Below are 19,260 nucleotides of genomic sequence, written 5' to 3'. Positions count from 1 at the left end.
GTTGCTCCTCTTGGTCTGTGGTTTTTTCCTAATTTAAAAGGATTTCTCAATTCTTGGTGTTATTATTTTTCCATTTTTTTATTATTTTGACCATATATATTTTTGTGTTAGTCTGCATTTTTCCAACAAACTAGTATCAGAACAAGGTTTTATCTGAGCATGCTCTGCGGTTGCAATACAGTCTGAACTTCCACATTAGAAAAAATTTACTTTGATTAGCAATAGTTATATTTTTTTTTTGGGGGGGGGGGGGGGGCGAGATGGATGCTAACATTAGTAGAATAGTTACTTTGAATGGTGTTAATTGTCATTTGGAAGGGGAAAATGGAAGATCTGCTTTATATCAAAAAAAATTATCGACTAATCTTTATCACTGTAAAGCCAGATAATAAAACAGATGAAGAGTGGAATCTGCTGCACTGACATGTTTATAGATTTATTAGACAATATATTGACGATAATGTGTTGAACCATATTTCTGGAGAGACACAGACACATGCTCGTACCTTATGGGAGCATCTTAAAAGCTTGTATGCTCGGAAGATTGGAAATAATAAAATGTTCTTAATAAAGCAGGTGTTCAGTGTAAAATATCATGATGGTTCTCCGATGACATATCACCTAAATAATTTTTAGGGAATCATGAACCAGTTGTCTGCTATGGACATTAAATTTGACGAGGAAATTCAAGACTTGCTTCTACTTGGTTCCCTACCAGACTCTTGGAAAATATTTAGAACTTTATTATCAAATTTTGCTCCGGATGGTGTGATCTATATGGATTCCATCAAGAGTAGTGTCTTGAACGAAGAAATGAGAAGAAAATCTCAAGGTTCTTCTTCTTCATTGAATGTCTTGGTAACTGGCTCTTAGAGGAGAATAAAAATCGTGGTTCTTAGAATAGAGAACATAGCAGGAGAAAATCCAGAGGCAGACTTAAGGATATTGAGTGCTATTATTGTGGCATGAAAGGGCACATAAAGAGGTTCTGCCTGAAATTGAAGAGGAAGAACAAATACAAAAAAGAAAATAAAAATGATAATAATGAAAATTGCCTAGCCACCATCTCCATCGAAGATCTTGTTACAATTCTTGATGCAGATATGATAAATATTGCTTGTGATGAGTCAAGCTGGGTTGTAGACACTGGTGCCGCATCTCATATGACATCAAGGAATGATTCTTTTCTCTTCGTATACTACTTTGGAACCTTGAGTGTGGATAATGAGACTGTATCTAGGGTGGTTGGTGTTAGTACAATTTGTTTGAAAATTAGTATTGGAACTAAACTAGTTTTGAAAGATGTAAAACATACCCCTGATGTTCGTCTACATCTTATTTATGTTGGTGTTCTAGATGATGAAGGATATGTTAATACCAATGATGGAGAAAAATAAAAATTTATTAAGGGTTCCTTGGTTGTGGCTCATGGTAACAAATGACGTGGTCTATACTGGACTACGGCTTCTACTTGTGCCAATATGGTGAATGTTGAGAGCGATAACTCTTCAACGTTATGGCACAAGAGGCTTAGCCACATCAGTGAGAAAGGGCTTAATGTTCTAGCCAAGAAGAAATTATTGTCAGATTTTCAAAGTGCTAAATTAGAAAAATGTGAGCACTGCTTGGTTGGAAAAAAAATTAGAGTTTCCTTTAAGTCTAACCCTCCTTCAAGAAAGTCAAAGTTGCTTGAGTTGGTGCACTCTGATTTATGTGGTACAATGAAGACAAGGCTAGGTGATGCACTCTACTTTATCACTTTCATTGATGACTGCTCAAGAAAGCTTTAGGTCTATGTCTTGAAGACTAAAGACCAAGTGTTAGGTGTCTTTAAGCAATTTAGGCTTCAGTTGAAAGAGAAACTGAAAAGAAATTGAAATGTATTCGTACTGATAATGGTGGTGAATATTGTGAATTATTGGACGAATACTCAAGCATCAAGGTATTAGACACCAAAAGACTCTTTGTCTTAATGGGTTGGCAGAGAGGATGAACAGAACTTTGATAGAAAGAGTTAGATGTTTGCTTTCTGAAGCAAAGTTGCCGAGCTCCTTTTGGGGTGAGGCCTTATTGGCCGTTGCACATGTTATTAACTTATCTCCTACTATTGCTTTGCAAAGTGATGTTCTAAAGAAAGTTTGATATGAAAAGGATGTTTTCTATGACCAATTGAGAGTATTTGGTTGCAAAGATTTTGTACATGTGCCGAAAGATGAAAGGACAAAGTTAGTTGCCAAGACAAGGTAGTGCATATTTTTAGATATAGCCTTGATGAATTTGGTTATAGGCTATATGATCCAATTGAGAAGAAGCTTGTGAAAAGCCATGCTATTGTCTTCATGGGAAATTAAGCCATTAAAGATATTGACAAAGTAGAGAAGCTAAAATCTTCAAGTTCAGATGGAGTAGTCCATCTTGATCAAGTTCTTCATATAAGTGTGCATGAAGTTGGTAGGCTTGATAATTAGGGTGATGCTTAGAATCAAGTCCTAGATTAACATGTTGATATTGATGATGCTCCTACTAATAAAATTGTGGACGAATCAAATATTCCTCTTAAGAGGTCCACAAGAAAATGTATTCCCTCATCTCGTTATTCACCTAATAAGTATGTGCTACTCATTGACATGGGTGAACCTTGGTGTTATGAGGAGGCCATGAAAGATGAGCATAAGGATAAATGGATTGAATCCATATAAGATGAGATGAAATCTTTGTATGAAAATCATACTTATGAGTTGGTGAAATTGCCTCAGAGCATGAGAGCTTTGAAGAACAAGTGGGTGTTCAAAGTTAAAGTTGAAGAACACAAATTGAAGCCTATATACAAAGTTAGATTGATTGTTAAAGTATTTAGTCAAAGTAAGGGTATTGACTTCGACGAAATATTTTCTCCTGTTGTGAAAATGTCCTCTATTCGTACAGTTCTTAGTTTGGCTGCTAGTCTTAATTTAGAGATTGAGCAGATAGATGTGAAGACAATTTTTCTTCACGGTGATCTAGATGAGAAAATTTATATGTAACATCCTGAGGGATTCAAAGTAAATGGTAAAGAAAATTTTATGTGCAAACTCAAAAAGAGTCTCTAAGGGCTAAAGCAAGTTCTTAGATAGTGGTACAAGAAGTTTGAATCTGTTATGGGGGAGCAAGGCTACAAGAAGACTTCTTCAGATCATTGTGTATTTGTACAAAAAATTCTGACGATAATTTTATCATCCTCTTGCTATATGTAGATGATATGTTGATTGTGGGCAGGAATATTTTTAAGATTGACGAGTTGAAGAAAGAGTTGTGTAAGTCTTTTGCTATGAAAGACTTGGGTCATGCCAAGCAAATTTTGGGCATGAGAATTGTTCGTCTTAAGGATGAAAGGAAGATGTATCTGTCACAAGAGAAGTACATTGAACGTATACTAAAGCGCTTCAACATGAAGAATGCTAAGTCTGTTAGCACACCTCTTACTGGTCATATGAAGTTGAGCAAGAAAATGTGTCCTACAACCAGGGAGGAAAAAGAGAGCATGGCCAAAGTTTCATATTCCTCCATCATCAAAAGTTTAATGTATGCAATGGTATGCACTAGATCTGATATTGTTCACGTAGTTGGTGTTGTCAGCAGGTTACTCGACAATCCAAGAAAATAACATTGAGAAGTTGTAAAGTGGATACTGAAGTATCTAAGAGAAAGCTCAGATAAATATTTGTGTTTTGGAGGATCAAATCCAATCTTAAAGGGCTATATAGATGTTGATATGACAAGTGACCTTGATAATAAAAATCCATTACTGGATATTTATTTATTTATTCAAGGAGAGCTATATCATGGCAGTTGAAGTTGCAGAATTGTGTTGCACTGTCTACAAGTGAAGTTGAGTATATTGCGGCTACTGAAGCGAGCAAGGAGATAATATGGCTCAAACAATTTCTTCAAGAGCTTGACTTGCATCAAAATGAGTATGTCATCTATTGTGTCAGTCAAAGTGCAATAGACTTGAGCAAGAACTATATGTACCATACAAGGACAAAACACATAGACGTGAGATATTACTGGATTCGAGAAAAAATAGAAGATGAATCTATGCAGGTTGAAAAGATCTCTATAAATGAGAATCCTGCAGATATGCTGACCAAAGTGGTAACAAGGGACAAATTCAAATTGTGCAAAGAACTTGTTGGCATGAGCTCTCTCTGAAATGATAAGGATACCTCTTTCTGGTGAATGAGAGTGGAGAGAAAGATTTGTGGGGTCCATTTCATGAACTTTTTTTTATCAACAATTGCTGCTGCAATTGTTGTAAAAAATGCAGCTGAAAGTTCAGTCAACAATTGCTGGAAGAATTGTCAAAAGTTGGAGCTCACATTTTTCTGTCTTCAACAAAATACAACTACAAACTAGTGGACAGGTTTGGTGAACGGAAGAAGAGTTCCTTCACCCTATAAATAAGAGCTCTCAGCTCATTTGTTACGCACCAATTCACAGAGAGAAAGAAAAATATTTATAGAGCTGTGAGGTTTCCATAGATTATATATAAGAAAATAGTCTGTAAAGAAAAATACAGTGTGAACGATATTTTTAATAAGGTGGTAAATCAAAAGAGTGTTATTCCTTTTGAGTGTGTAGTAATCATTTTGAGTATTGTACTCTCAACTACACGGTGTAAAATTTCTTACTATAATGATATCAGTTGCTCCTCTTGGCCCGTAGTTTTTCTCTTATTTAAAAAGATTTTCACGTAAAATTCTTGATATCATTATTTTTCTATTTTATTTTATTTTTTTGATCATATATATTCTTGTATTAGTCCGCGTTTTTTCAATAAATATTCATATAGCAAAGCTTATTATATTCGAGTACATAATAAAGTATTCATTGTCTGTGTAATAAGTGTTTCCACGTGTATACAATATTTCTGTATAATTATATCTACATGAATAGTAAGCTTATCCACGTATATCTATTATAGAACTCCACTATGATCACTGTGCATTATGTTATTTTTTTTTAAAGTATCACTGTTTCGGATATATATAGAGAGACTTAATTTGCTATGTCATAATTGTTTCCATGATCCAAAGGGGTAAAATGATAAAGCAGGGTCATTGTCAATAATATTCCTTGTATAAATAAATCTACTCAACAAAATGAAATAAATAAATCCACCCGATGGGGTAAAGAGATAATAGAATTTGTGGATATATCCACAAATTCTATATATATTCACAAAATATGAAAAGCCAATAAACAAAGAAATTAAAGAAGATTTAATAGCTATTATATTTATTTATTTAAAAAATAATTTAATTATATATAAATTTGTGAAGAAACTTCAAATGAACTCCATTTGGCCTATTGGCTCAGCTCCGAATAAATATACACAATAAAATGAAAGACATCTTCAGTTCTAGCTAGTCCTAAGAGGCTAATAATGAAAGTGGTTCGAGGGAATCAGATAAAGCAGCGCATAACAGGTGCAGGTGCCGTAGGCCAAAACTGAAAATCATCATTCTCATCAGGAGTTAAATTAAGATCCACGCAAAATATTCTCTTGCTACTATTCGATTTCTTCAAAACTGGTATCCTTCTCGCCGACGAACCATCAATTTCATTCACAGGGGCACGGTGACGCCTCATATGTCCACCTAAAGCCTGCCCCATAGAAAACTCCATTCCACAAATTAAACATTCATGTACCTTGCGTTTTTTGGATAATTTTCCTTGAAGAAACTTTCCGACGTCAATCGACGATTTCAGCGATTTATGACTGGTCCGATGGCCGCCAAGCGCTTGAAAAGATGAGAATCGTTTTTTGCAGGTTTTACATTCAAATGAATTGCGACGATCTCGATCTAGGGATGATAAAAGCATTACGCAATTAGCCATTGCTTGTGCTTCCACTTCACCGTTGTCTTCTCTGCTTCTTTTCATAATTGCCGTCATGATACAAATTATATAGCTACTTTCGTGCACTGAGTTTGAAGCTTTTCAATAAAATAAGTAATGATATACTTGGGTTTACAAGTGCTTCAAATATTATATAGATGAGAATAAGTTAGTGCTTCTAGTTGAATTTTGCGCGTTCAATTGGATAAAGACGTTTTAGCTGCAACAAATGCTAGTAGTGTGTAGAGTCAAGAATTTCGTATACAGTAATGGGGTAGAAAACTTGCCGCGTATTCTACAATCATTGAATGTGAATGTATTTTTCAGGTAATTTTCATGTAAGCTTAAAGCAGAAAGAAGAGTCCACAAGTGAGTTTCCACGAAGTTTCCAGAATGATTCTTGTTTTGATTTGGTCAAATACATGGAAAATATTAATTTATGTGCAAAAGATATTTGTAAAGCTGAAATTTATTTCATTAAGTTAAAAGATAAATTTTTAAAGTTATTTTTTTCTAATTATTAGTAAGATGACATTTTTATAATAGGGACAAATTCATCTTTTAGTGTCTTTCTCCCTCCGATATATATGTTTCTACAAAAAAATTAACTACTCTCTTCGTTTCAATTTATGTGTCACTTTTCAAATTTTGAAATTAAATTTATTTTTGATTGTAATTTTTTTCATATATCATTTAAATATTTTGAATTGTCAATTATTGTAACAAACAAATATATAAATTTCATTTTTTAAAAAATTGAAAAATTTCTACTTAAATTTAAATTGTTTGGGTCACGAAAAATAAAAAATGTCACATAAATTAAAACAGTGAAAATACTGTTTTTTTTTTTTAAAAAAAGGAGAATACTGTATTGGACTTTTCTCTTAGGAGGTGAAGGATGTAGTAACTTGGCACCCAAGTTCATTAGGAGTTGGGACCATAAGACGAACATCGGTTATGCATTGCAGTTGGTCTCTACTCTCTACAATATAATATAATAAATATATAATAGCATTATGTATTATACATCTTTTCTATACAAAAGACAAAATCATGTCTCTCGTAAAACATCATGTCAACTAACAAATGACTAAATACGATCATGAAATGACGCAATATATAATGCTGAATAAGTGAATATGCTAGTATTAATTATCACTAAAAGTAATAATCACATAAATAGTATTTTCTATGTTTTAATTTATATTACATAGTTGAAATTTTGAAATTAGTCAATCAAATTTTTTTATTGAAATTTGTTATAAAATCTTTTAAATATTTTAAACTGTTAATTATTATAATTTATAATACTTTTTACTCATAGTTTTTAAATATATAAATTTTACTTTAAAAAAATTTAAAGTTTCTATATCCAAAATCACAATCAAAGTTTAGAAATTTGAATCTCAAAAATTTTACAACGCCACTTTAAGATTCTTCTTTTGCTTTAATGAAATAATTTACCGTCATACAAACATCTAAAGTAATTTTCGATCGATTACAAATTTCAATTTTTTTTTCTTAAACACCATATCAAGATCAAATATGCCACATAATATGAACCGTAGGAAATAATATATTTGTAGAAAAAGTTTACGCTTAAAAACTTAATATTATTCAGCCTGGGATTGTGAATGTTTCCTCGTAATGTTTTATAATCACATCAAATCAAATTACAATTTCACACCAAATTAGTTGCTTCTCAAACTCTTAAGTCAAGATTGAGATTTTCCTCTCTAAAAATATGGATCTATACGTGACACGCCTATCGATCTAAATAGAGTTTCCTTCATACTTAAGATTTTTTCTCTTTAAAGAAATAATGACTCAACTGCTTACATGCATGTGCATACAAACTAAGCCACCTTATAGGGCGTAAGCTTCATCTTTCACACTATGCATAATCTTTTGCTGGCCAAATTAATTTCTTTAATTTAGCCACAAGATATACAATTAGTTTATGCATATATATTTTTCTCTAATTTATACTCCCTCTCCGTCCATGTTTTACTTATTCAATATTAACTTAAAGAAATAATAAGTATGATAACTATATTATTCTTCGAATATAATAAATTCAAAGTTTTGAAAAACGCATTGAGAATTGATACTCCTTTCTGTTCCCTTTTACTTGTTAATTTTTGACTTGACACACCTATTAAGAAATCAATTATTGATATGGTGAATTTATCATTTTACCCTTATTAATCACTAAAGTCATAATCCAAATTTCAAAACATTTTGATACCAAAGATATTAACTCTCTCAATAAATTGAGGATATAATAGGTAAAAAAAGATTGTACTTTCTTGATTTGTCAAATTTGACAAGTAAAAAGGAAAATTAAATTAGGAAATTTTTGACAAGTAAAAGAGAACAGAGAGAGTAATAGTTAATATATATATTTAATGAAAGTAAATTAGGGTCTGAGTAATAAATTGTCTCTTGATTTTTTAAATTGTACAAATAAAAATGGATATTTATATTTAGTACAGTGGACAAGTACGTAAAAGTGGACGGAGTAAAGAAAATGAAAAGGAAAAATTAACCTTCCTTTGATTGTGAATTACTTCATTTGTTTAGTTTTACTTGTTCACTATTCCAAAAATAGATTTAATAAGAGAATAATATATAGGCAATAGGCATTAATAATTGCTTAGGATTTTCATTAAACGCGTAATTAGCAAAAACCTAGAGACGTCTCGTCTGCCGGAAAAAGGACGATTTTATTCAAACTAGTGAAACAACTTCCTACTCTTTCTATCACAAAGCTCATTTTACACTTGAAACAACCCCAATTCTTTCTTATTATTAGCCAACAATAACTTTTTTTCATTCCTACTTCATGATAAATTTAATTTAATTTCATTTATTTTATATACTGACCGCTTAAAGATTTTTCAATTCACTCCTAAAAAATACCAAAAATCCATCCAGAAAATCGAGGGGCGTGTCATATTATTTGCATTTTTTTCCAAGTTGCCGATCCAACTTGTATAAGTTAGACTCTTTTATGAATCCATGAACATATCAAGTTAATGATTTTGTTAGCAAAACCGCAGCTTGTTGAGGAACAAAACGATTAATCATGTAACTAGTTTATAAGTTAAGACAAAAATTGTATCTGTTTTCATATACAGACTAGCCACAAATCAACAGAAATCTCACTTTAACTACTCTAGAATAAACCAAGAAAAAAAAAAGAACTTGTAATATCTATACTTCTCTAATCCAAGAAGGGACAAGAAATTTAAAATTTCTATAACAAAGAATGAACTACTGTAAACGGGAAAATCCCCAACGTCAACTCATTCTCAGACGGTGTCAAATTCAAATCCAAGAACAATTTCCTTCCACTACCCGTATTAATCTTTTCCTTAGCCTTCAAAAAATCAGCAGATTTAAAAGTATTTTTCTCTTTCTGTTTCTCAATTAATATATCACGGTGCTTTCTCATGTGTCCACCCAAAGCTTGTCCCAGAACAAATTCCTCACCGCAATAAGAGCATTGATGCTTCTTCGTCTTAAATTTAATTGGATCTGAGGGTGATACCAGTTTCGGTTTTTTGTGACTTGCTCTGTGGCCGCCTAAAGCTTGGAACGATTCAAACTGTTTCTTACAAGTTTTGCACTCAAAAAATCGACGTGATAGTGAACTATTCTTCTGTAAGATATTGACACAATTAGCCATGGCTAGTGTCTCTACTGTTATTTCTTCTTCTCTGCTCCTCTTTATTGTCATCTTGGCAAGAGAATTTTCAGTTGTTCATTGGCGTGTGAGATTTATATATAGTAGGAGTAGTAACGTTTCTCGTTTCTTGAGCCCTAAGAAAAGAGAGAGGGTTGTGGTAATGCTGCGGCTAAAGACTAATCTTTTAAAACCGACACTATAGCTTAATATTTCCCCTTCTTCTTTTCCTTATGAAATTATTTATGGTGTTTTTCTTATACACGCAAGTTATCATTTTTGTTAGGTATTAAGTACTTAATTAATTTTATTACCATTAAAGTGAACGGTTTGTGTAAACATTTTTTTTGTACATTAACTAATAAAGGAATTCTCATGTATTGCCTTTTATTTTTCGTTTCAAATATTTTAAATTTGCATATATAGTAACACTGACCTTCTTTAGTTAGGAGATATACAAATATTTGATTTTAGAATACACTATATATGACCTGTCACTAAATTATACTCTAGGGGTATTTAGTAGGGATGCCCATTCGTATTATCGGTTCGATTTATCAATTTTTGATTTTTAAATACGCTAAATCAATAATAAATCAATAAGATATTTTTTATCGGTTTTCGATTTATTAATTTTTGATCGTTAATGATTCGGTTTTCAGTTTACCCAATAAGAAAATGGTCATAAAATAAATATATGACTTTTCACTTCTTTAACAATTTGGCACGATGCAGTGAAATAAGCAAATCAATTGTAAATACTTTGATATAGTGAAACAAGAAGGATAATGAGAAATTGCATCAATAATAGCAGATATAGTACGAAGGCTACATCAATTACATGTTACATCCAAAACATAAAATGGAATTTCTGATGTTAATCAAATTACAGATGTTTACAAACTTGTAAAAACTACAATTACAAACTAAAACAAAACCAAAATAGTCCAACAAGACAGCTTGAACAGTTTTCAGATCCCTTAGTGATATAGACATACATTGTCTAGTTAGGTTAATTATTGATATTTAATATTTAATATTTATGAAGGGTAAACTAGTAAAATACTACTGTCTTAATGGTTATCGGTTTACTCAATAATCCAATACTAAAAATTGAAACCGAACCGTTAACCCGATAGTTTTTTCTTATAAAACCATTAAAAATCTGTTAACCCAATAACCCACTAACAATAACCTAATAATATTTTTTCGATTCGATTTATCGATCAATTTAATTTTTGTACACGCCTAATATTTAGTACGTATAATTTAACTATAAATTAAATTCTATTTAAATTGCTCAATGTTAAAGTCCTTGTTTCTCATGCAATTCCGTTAGCTACATAGATTCCTTTAAATACTTGCGCTGATCTGACTTGTCAAATGTCAATAAAGAAACTTCACGGGTAATAAGAACAATATATTAGTATAAAGTAATAACTTCCCTTTATACACAGTCTCTAAATTATCGAATATTTCCAAAAGTGTTGGGACTATTTCAATAAGAAGAGATCACTTGATAATATCCCTGAGCTTACATAGAAACTTCTCTCACACGCTACTTTTCTGGAGGATTTTTGTTTGTGAGTCTGGACAATGATTTTTTTTTGTTTACTGGATTTTGAGTGAATTATTTATATATGTGAAATGATTTTTCAATAAAAAATTATAGGATTTGAGCCAAAGTTATTTGACTTTACCTAAAGATTAAACATCATTGCGGTTATATTGTTGGCATGCAACAAAGTATGCCTACAACTATACTCTTGAACAATTCGGCCTTTTTAAGTTTATCAAAATTGAACACTTTTGATTTTCGATAAGTATTTTAAAATGAAAAAATTAAGTCTATGCTTTATAAAAGCGAAATAATTATAGATAAATACCTTTTTACAATTAATATTCCAAAATGACAAATATTGGAAAAGGATCGCCTCTATAATTACAATTCCTTCCCAAATTCTTCTATTCCTCAGTTTCCTTCTTCCCCAATTCTTCTTCTTCTTCTTCTTCGGTTCTCCTTTTACCCTAGTTCTACTTCTTCTCTAGTTATCCTTCTTCTCTCCAGTTCTCCTTTCAACACTCGAATTATTTGAGAGTAAATAATTGTCATCTTAATAAATTGATCACTCACAAAACATCAACTTTCAATTTAATAAAGATAGACCATCTACTTTTAAAATCAAAAAGATGATAAACAATAATAAAATCGAATAAACTATCTACGTTTACACATAAAAATTGCAAATTATAATTTTAATGTGGAGTTAATATCTTAAAATGTCACTTAACTTTGAGAATTTATCTAGCAAAGTCATTGAACTTTGTTTTGTATCAATAAAATCATTCAATTTTATATCAACAAAATCACGCAACTAAATTATGATAAAAAATTTGAGATGACATTTTTTTAATATTATGTAAATATGAACCCACAAATAAATAAAATTTAACAATTGAAATGGCAATATATTTTTCTTTATATTATCTAAATATGAATCCACAAATAAATAAATTTGTAAGCTAATTTATTTAAATAAATTTACTAGTAGAAAATAAAATCAAGAAAATGATTAAAAGAATTTGAGGGGTATTTTTATCTTTACATATTTAATCCGATGACATTAAATTCTATTACTAATGCCACCAAATGAAAGGTTGTTGAAATATATGCGTCCACCACACGAGTCAGGGGACTAGGTTCCTTGACACAATCAGTTAACAAAATGCTCAAGTTAGGTCCAGAAGGTAAAATGACACACAATATTTATGTGGAAAGCCCCCTTGCTCAAGGGAGGAAAAACCACGACCTTTTCCACAGGGTTTCACAACCAACTTCACTAAGATGCAAGAGCAAAGTAGTCTATTACAACCTATTATAACTAGACACTAATCCTCTCCACCCCTTGGCTTGCAATACCTCTATTGCAAGACTTTGAGCCTTAGAATACCTCTATTGCCCACTATCCCAACTAACTCTAGTTGACATAGACTTTACGATCAAGCTAACTCTAACCATGACTTGAAAATTAAGCAATAACTCTATTGCCCACTATACCAACTACCTCTAGTTGACATAGACCTCAAACACACCTTTCAAAGCTAACTCTAGCTATGAACTCGATGACAAAGAGTGTAATATAAATTGATCAAAATTCTTTTATAGTATAGGAACTGATCTTACAATGAGAGAATATAAGACACAACATTACAACAAAGCAACAAAGAAAGACATTTCTTGAACGACTCTATCAGGTCCCTTGCTGTCTTGGTGAAGTTGTTCTTTCTTGAGAGAATAATGGTTTTTGCTTGTACATCCTTGATGTGCAAAAACTTGGTTGTTTCTTGTCCAAGGATGGGTATTAACGTATGGACAAAAACAGCCTTGCGCATTCTGGTTGGCGAAGCAGGTCTGTTGTCTTCTGTACAACAGGCAGTGACAACTTTTACAGCTGGTATCCATTATGTTGTTGACATTTCGTGTTGATGCAACCAGGTCCGTCTATTAGGTCTCATGGTTTGTTGATACACAAAACGCAAAAATGCACCTTTGCTGCAGTGCCCACCAATCTGTAGTTTTTGCAGCTTTATAACTGTACTCTACTTTCTTTCCCTTGATAGGCGTTAATCATGGGACCATATCCCTCTACCAGATCCCATAGTTTATTAAATCATCAAAACACAAATATAACATTTTCCCCCTTTTTGATGATGATAAACTATATTAAGTTTGTTTCCCCTTTTCGATCATTGTTACTACTTGCATATTCCCCCTATCAGTATGCACCTCTTGTCTCTCATGTCCTCTTTGCCTCATTCGTTGTATGATAGTTTGTTAAATCATCAAAACCCAAGATACAACAAAAGTATTAATTATACTCCCTGTAATATCATATAAGGTGTATAACTAATACATATATTAGTTATACATAGACCCAAAATTTCTACCAAATATAGTACTAAATAATATCATACATAATACATGAACTATTTCTCCTACTACATCCTACCAAACGACCCCTTAGAGGTGTCAAATGATCAGATTGGGCTGAATTTGAAGCTACTTGGGTTAAAATGAGATAAAATGCGGGTCACAGCCCAATCCACTCAATTCTTACTAATTTTTAATTGCTTTATTATTTTTTTTAAATTTTTTTAGTAGCTAATAAAATATTTTTTTTCTTATTATAATGATTATATATAGCATATCAAATAAAAAAATATCTTAACAAGATTGAAGAATTAAGAATCCCGAAGCCATTTCAAAGCAGAGCTCTTCTCAACTAGTATTCCAGAATCAAGAACTGATTTTTCTTTATCAATTTCATTCTTGTGCATTTCTCCACTATTTCAATATCAACCCATTTTTCCTTTTCTTGGATTCTCATTGATCATCAACTCTGCTACATTTTTCCTTTTCTTGGATTCTTATTGATCACCAACTCTTTTCTCCCATTACATTTGTTATCTGGTGAGAAGTTAGTAATTTTTTTTCCATTGATTTTTCCAGCAATGCATCTTTGATATTTCTCTTACACTTTGTTCTTTATTCTGCAATAGGTGAAACATGTCTAATAGGATTTGGTCCTTGATTCAACAATTTATGAGAAGACACAATTTACTTGAATACAATCATATGCCTTTTTATGATTCCATCCACTGTGGTGCGTGCAGAATTCGAGTTGCACTCATCCAGGATTTCGTTTTGACTGTAAGGATTTCAAACACTCTCTTCATTATTTCTTGAGTAAGCACATAATAACTTATTTTCTTGTGTTGTACACATTGCAGGTAAACGACTTAGTGTCTGCAGGGTTTATTAATAGATTGTAAGTCTCATGCAATTCCAACATCTTGAGATTTTATCTATTGCCTAATGAGGCATTTATGCAGGTTTAATGTTGAAGTATCAGAGGACGAGCGATATCATCGACATCAAGTAATAGGTGGCAGAACCCTAGCCAATACTTACTGTGTCCAATGTAGAAGCCTGCTCGGGTGGAAACTTGTAAGATACTAAAGATCATATGAGTGTCATGATAACAAGACGATTTTTGTTGCTCTTTCTTTTTCTCACTTAAATTACAGAATTTATGATTTCTTTCTCCAGATTGCAGTCTCTCAACCGTCTTGGAATCATAGAGTAGGAGGATTCTATCTGAGATTGTAAGTTTTTAATTACGAATTTGCAGATTGAGACTGTCTGTACACGTATATATGTGGTATGACTTGTAAGGTGTTATTTTGTGGCAGGGACAAGCTTATTTACTGGAACAATGTAACTTTGTTTGATTTTCTCTTTGGGGGCACTAATGAGCAGGCTCCTAATGATCAAGATGGAGGTACAGACGAAGAACAGGATCAGAATTATTATAGAGGCACCAATGAGCAGGATCAAAATTATTATGGAGGCTCTGATGAACAGGATCATGATCAAAATGGAGGCGCTGATGAGGAAAATGCTGATCAAGATGGAGATGCTAATGAACAGGATCATGATCAAAATGGAGATGCTAATGAACAGGATCATGATCAAAATGGAGGCGCTAATGAGGAAAATGCTGATCAAGATGTAGGCACTAATGAGCAAAATGTTGATCAAGATAGTGGAGATGCTAATGAACAGAATGATGACGAAGAAAATGTGGGCGCTAATGAGCAAGATGTTAATCACGGAGACGCGAATGAACAGGTTCCTAATGAACAGGATGTAGGTGCTAATGAGCAAAATGTTCATCAAGATGGAGACGCGAATGAACAGGTTCCTAATGAACAAGATGTGGGCGCTAATGAGCAAAATGCTGATCAAGATGGAGGCCAGCCAATGAAACGAATGAAGATATAGATCAACTGGCTGATGGAATAGATAATATTGATGAAAATACAGACATTGATAGCCTACTCATGCTGATATTCTGTTTATACAAAATGCTATAATTCATAATTGTCTGATATTCTGTTTTGAGATTGAAGTACATATTATTACTTCAGGTTGGAATAAACCAATTGAGACTGAACTTTTTACATGTTTGAGCTCGGGTACTACCATTTTCTGTATATGCTACTTAGTTTGTTTTTAATCATTTGAGTATAATCGACTGGTTAAAAGTTACTACTGGATTCTATTTTCTGCTGTTTAATATAATGCAAGTGCAACCTTTTGAAATCTGTACAATTCCTTTTGTCAAGAGGCTATTGCAATATAGATATGTTGTTCTTATTTGAGAAAAATGCTGATCACGATGGAGGTGCTAATGAACAGGCTCCTGATGAACAAGATGGAGGTTGTTGTTGTTGTCTTATGTAGTGGTTCTATATGTCCAACAATTGCTGATTGAGAGCACTGAAGTTTATCGTACTGAATCAATTATTGATGAAAATGCAAAGATCCATGCAGAAGCAGCTTACTACAATTTACGAAGATATACAGTTGCCTAGAGTTCATACTATACAAGTATTAATTCATAATTGTGTGAAATTTTGCCTTATTTTTTTGGGTTTTGGGATTACAGTACATATTAATATTACTTCATATGGGAGAAAAGCAATTGAGACTGAACATTTTACATGTTAGAGCTCGAGTACCACCATTCTCTATATGCTGCTTAGTTTGTCTTTAATTTCTTGATGCAAGTCATCTGTCAAGTATTCAAGCAGCTTACCATGTCTTGCCCACATGTTTCAGCTGTAATTGCACTCTTAAAATCAATTCATCCTGATTGGAGTAGTGCTGCTATCAGATCAGCTCTAATGACCACATCAACAATCAATAATGTGGTTGGTAGGCCAATAACAAATGCCACTGGTGATAATGCAAACCCCTTAGAACACGGAGAAGGACATTTCAGGCCATCAAGAGCAGTAGATCCTGGTCTCATTTATGATGCTACGTACACAGATTATCTTCTCTTTCTCTGTAGTCAAAACATAAGCCTAGATTTGTCGTACAATTGTCCTGAGAAAGTATCTACGGCGAGTAACCTTAACTATCCATCACTTGCAATAGCAAACATGAGAGGGTCCAGCAGGACTGTTACAAGAGTTGTTACAAATGTTGGAAAAGACAATTCGACTTACGTTTTAACTTTGAGATCACCTCCTGGATATGTTGTTGATATTGTTCCAAAAACCTTACGCTTCAGCAAATTGGGAGAGAAACACACCTTCAACATAACAGTAACAGCGCAAAGCAGTACTGAAAGTAGAAATGAGTTTTCCTTTGGTTCGTACACAGGGAGTGACCCATTGTCCTAATTTATTATTTTGATGGTCAAATTCATTTTTCACTAACTTTCTTATAAATCTATCATATATGCCCTAATTCTTTTTTAGCTTTAACGTGTACACTTAAATATAAGTACTATTATGATTATAAAGGTAATTTAGGTTAAAAAATTAATTAGGGAAACGTGGATAACGTTTAAAAGAACATAATTTTTTTAACCATGAATATTAAGGGAAACTTACCTAAGTACACCATATATAGAAAACATTCATCATTTTAATACATTATATTGTATATTTTTTTTACCAAAACAAGCCTAATACATTTTAAGACACTTATAATACATCTATATTGCATGTAAAATTATTTTTATACATAGTTTTTTTTTACCAAAATAAGTACAATACATTTATAATACATATATAATTTACTTTTAATACATAGTACAATTGCTATAGATGATCAAATAGTTTCTAAATATGGTATATTTAGGTAATAAATAAAAAATATATAAATAATAAATGGTATAAAATTGTTCAATATTTGAGAAATATTTTGATCAATCAACATTTGTATTTATGCTTTTACTATATATAAAATTAAATATATAATAATTATATATTATTTATTTATTAATATGAATCCGTATTAACACCCGATTTAATTTTCTTCAAAAATAAAAAATGTATAGTTTGGAGGGTAAACTGAACTGTTCAAATTTCCCTCCTTTGTGAATTAACGGTAAATTCAAGAATCAAGAAGTGACCTTTCTATATATATCAACATTCTCTTCTCATTCATTCTATATCAATATTTGTCTTCAATTCAATTTTGTTGTGGAAGAATGCCTCCAACTCATTGCATCCATTGCCGTGTGTGCAGAACTCGAGTTGCATTCATCGAGGATACCGCTGCTATTGTATAGAATCTCACTCTGCATCTATGCTTCTTGAATTATTCTTTTGATGAAATTGCTACTGATTTCAATATTTTATATTCTTCTACAGATAATTTGTTTCATGAATTAAGCATGGAATTGACTACTCTGTCAAGATTCTTGACTAAGCACAAAACCAACTTATTTTTCTTGTCTTGTAAATTTTGCAGGTGCGGACGGGACCATTTTGCAGAATGATCCTTAAAAGGGTGTAAGTCTCATGATTTCATGACATTTGAGATGTGTATACACTTTTTTCTGCATATATGTATATTGCATACGTTACAAACCTTTGTATATATGCAGGTTTAATGTTCAAGTATCAGACAACGTGTATTATATTCTATTATTTGGAACTGCAACCGTAGCCAATACTAACTGTGTCCAATGTGGAACGATCATTGGCTCAAAATTTGTAAGATGCTAATATTAAAGAGAATTTTGTTTTCATGAACAAGAAGATTTTGTTGCTCTTTTTCTTTTAAATACTGAGTTTTTTTATTTCTCCAGATTGCAGTCACCCAACAGAACATTTATTTTAGGGAAGGAAGATTCTTTATGAAATGGTAAGTTTCTAATTACAAATTTGCAAATTGAGAGTGTACACATAAGCGGTATGACTTGTAAGGGTTAATACAGATGAGTATTTTGTTGCAGGGACAAGCTTAGTTTATCGAATGAACAGGTTCCTAATGAACAAGATGTCGGCGCTAATCAGCAAAATGCTTATCAAGATGGAGGCGTTAATGAGCAGAATCATGATCAAGACGGAGGCGCTCCAATGAACTGAATGAAGATGTAGACCTTGATAGCCTACTCATGCTGATATTCTGCTGATACAAAATGCTATAATCCATAATTGTGTAATATTCTGTTTTCCATTTCTGTAATGAGATTGCAGTACATATTATTACTTCAGGTTGGAATAAACCAATTGATACTGAACTCTTTACATGTTTGAGCTCGGGTACTAAAGTTCTGTATATGCTGCTTAGTTTGATTTTAATTTCTTGATACAAGTCATCTGTCAAGCATTTGAGTATCTTGGTTTCTGTTTTCTCCTCTTCAGTGTGTTAGAGCCTGTTCATCTCTCTCATGTGAATTTACTTTGCTATATCCAGCAGTAATTGGTTAAGCTTGTGTTCGGATCAAAACAGAGCTCGTCTCATGATGAAATATATGCGTTCACCACACGAGTCAGAGACCATGTCCCTTGACACAATCAGTTAACAGAATGCTCAAGTTAGGTGCAGAAGATAAAATGACACACAATGTTTACTTGGAAAGTCTCCTTGCTCAAGGGAGGAAAAACCACGATCTGTCCAACAAGATTTCACACACAATTTTACTAAGATGCAAGAGCAAAATAGTCTATTACAACCTATTGTAACTAGACACTAACCCTCTCCACCCCTTGGCTTGCTATACCTCTATTACAAGACTTTGAGCCTAAGCAATACAACTATTGCCTACTACCCCAACTAACTCTAGTTGACGTAGACTTTTAACACTCTGATCAAGCTAACTCTA

General features: G+C 32.4%; 2 protein-coding genes across 2 annotated transcripts; one reads left to right on the top strand and one right to left on the bottom strand.

The window, feature by feature from the left end:
- Positions 1-5,164: 5,164 nt before the first annotated feature.
- On the bottom strand, positions 5,165-9,816 carry LOC129900198 (zinc finger protein ZAT1-like). Its single transcript, XM_055975124.1, has 2 exons — positions 9,142-9,816; positions 5,165-5,978 (listed from the first exon to the last, which is right to left on the bottom strand). Exons 1-2 carry the CDS (start codon positions 9,620-9,622, stop codon positions 5,446-5,448), a joined length of 1,014 nt encoding a protein of 337 aa, XP_055831099.1. The 5' UTR covers positions 9,623-9,816; the 3' UTR covers positions 5,165-5,445.
- Positions 9,817-13,779: 3,963 nt separating this feature from the next.
- Positions 13,780-18,682, top strand: LOC129900197 (uncharacterized). Its single transcript, XM_055975123.1, has 13 exons — positions 13,780-14,039; positions 14,129-14,279; positions 14,360-14,397; positions 14,462-14,576; positions 14,679-14,734; positions 14,822-15,410; positions 15,720-15,852; positions 16,203-16,790; positions 17,546-17,712; positions 17,901-17,941; positions 18,037-18,145; positions 18,241-18,296; positions 18,388-18,682. Exons 2-13 carry the CDS (start codon positions 14,136-14,138, stop codon positions 18,518-18,520), a joined length of 2,169 nt encoding a protein of 722 aa, XP_055831098.1. The 5' UTR covers positions 13,780-14,039; positions 14,129-14,135; the 3' UTR covers positions 18,521-18,682.
- Positions 18,683-19,260: the final 578 nt, after the last annotated feature.

This window comes from Solanum dulcamara, chromosome 8, assembly GCF_947179165.1.
Source record: "Solanum dulcamara chromosome 8, daSolDulc1.2, whole genome shotgun sequence".
Classification (NCBI taxonomy): Eukaryota; Viridiplantae; Streptophyta; class Magnoliopsida; order Solanales; family Solanaceae; genus Solanum; species Solanum dulcamara.
Note: the sequence above shows the minus strand (reverse complement) of the source record. Positions and strands in the feature narration are given on the sequence as shown.

Excerpts from the sequence above, each read along its gene's own strand:
- LOC129900198 (XM_055975124.1), bottom strand. The coding sequence starts at position 9,622 with ATGACAATAAAGAGGAGCAGAGAAGAAGAAATAACAGTAGAGACACTA. Across the intron at positions 5,979-9,141 it reads AGTAGTTCATTCTTTGTTAT|CTTCAAACTCAGTGCACGAA; the intron begins AGAAATTTTAAA and ends TTTATTGAAAAG.
- LOC129900197 (XM_055975123.1), top strand. The coding sequence starts at position 14,136 with ATGTCTAATAGGATTTGGTCCTTGATTCAACAATTTATGAGAAGACAC. Across the intron at positions 14,577-14,678 it reads GCCTGCTCGGGTGGAAACTT|ATTGCAGTCTCTCAACCGTC; the intron begins GTAAGATACTAA and ends TTCTTTCTCCAG. Across the intron at positions 15,853-16,202 it reads TCCTGATGAACAAGATGGAG|TCATCTGTCAAGTATTCAAG; the intron begins GTTGTTGTTGTT and ends TCTTGATGCAAG.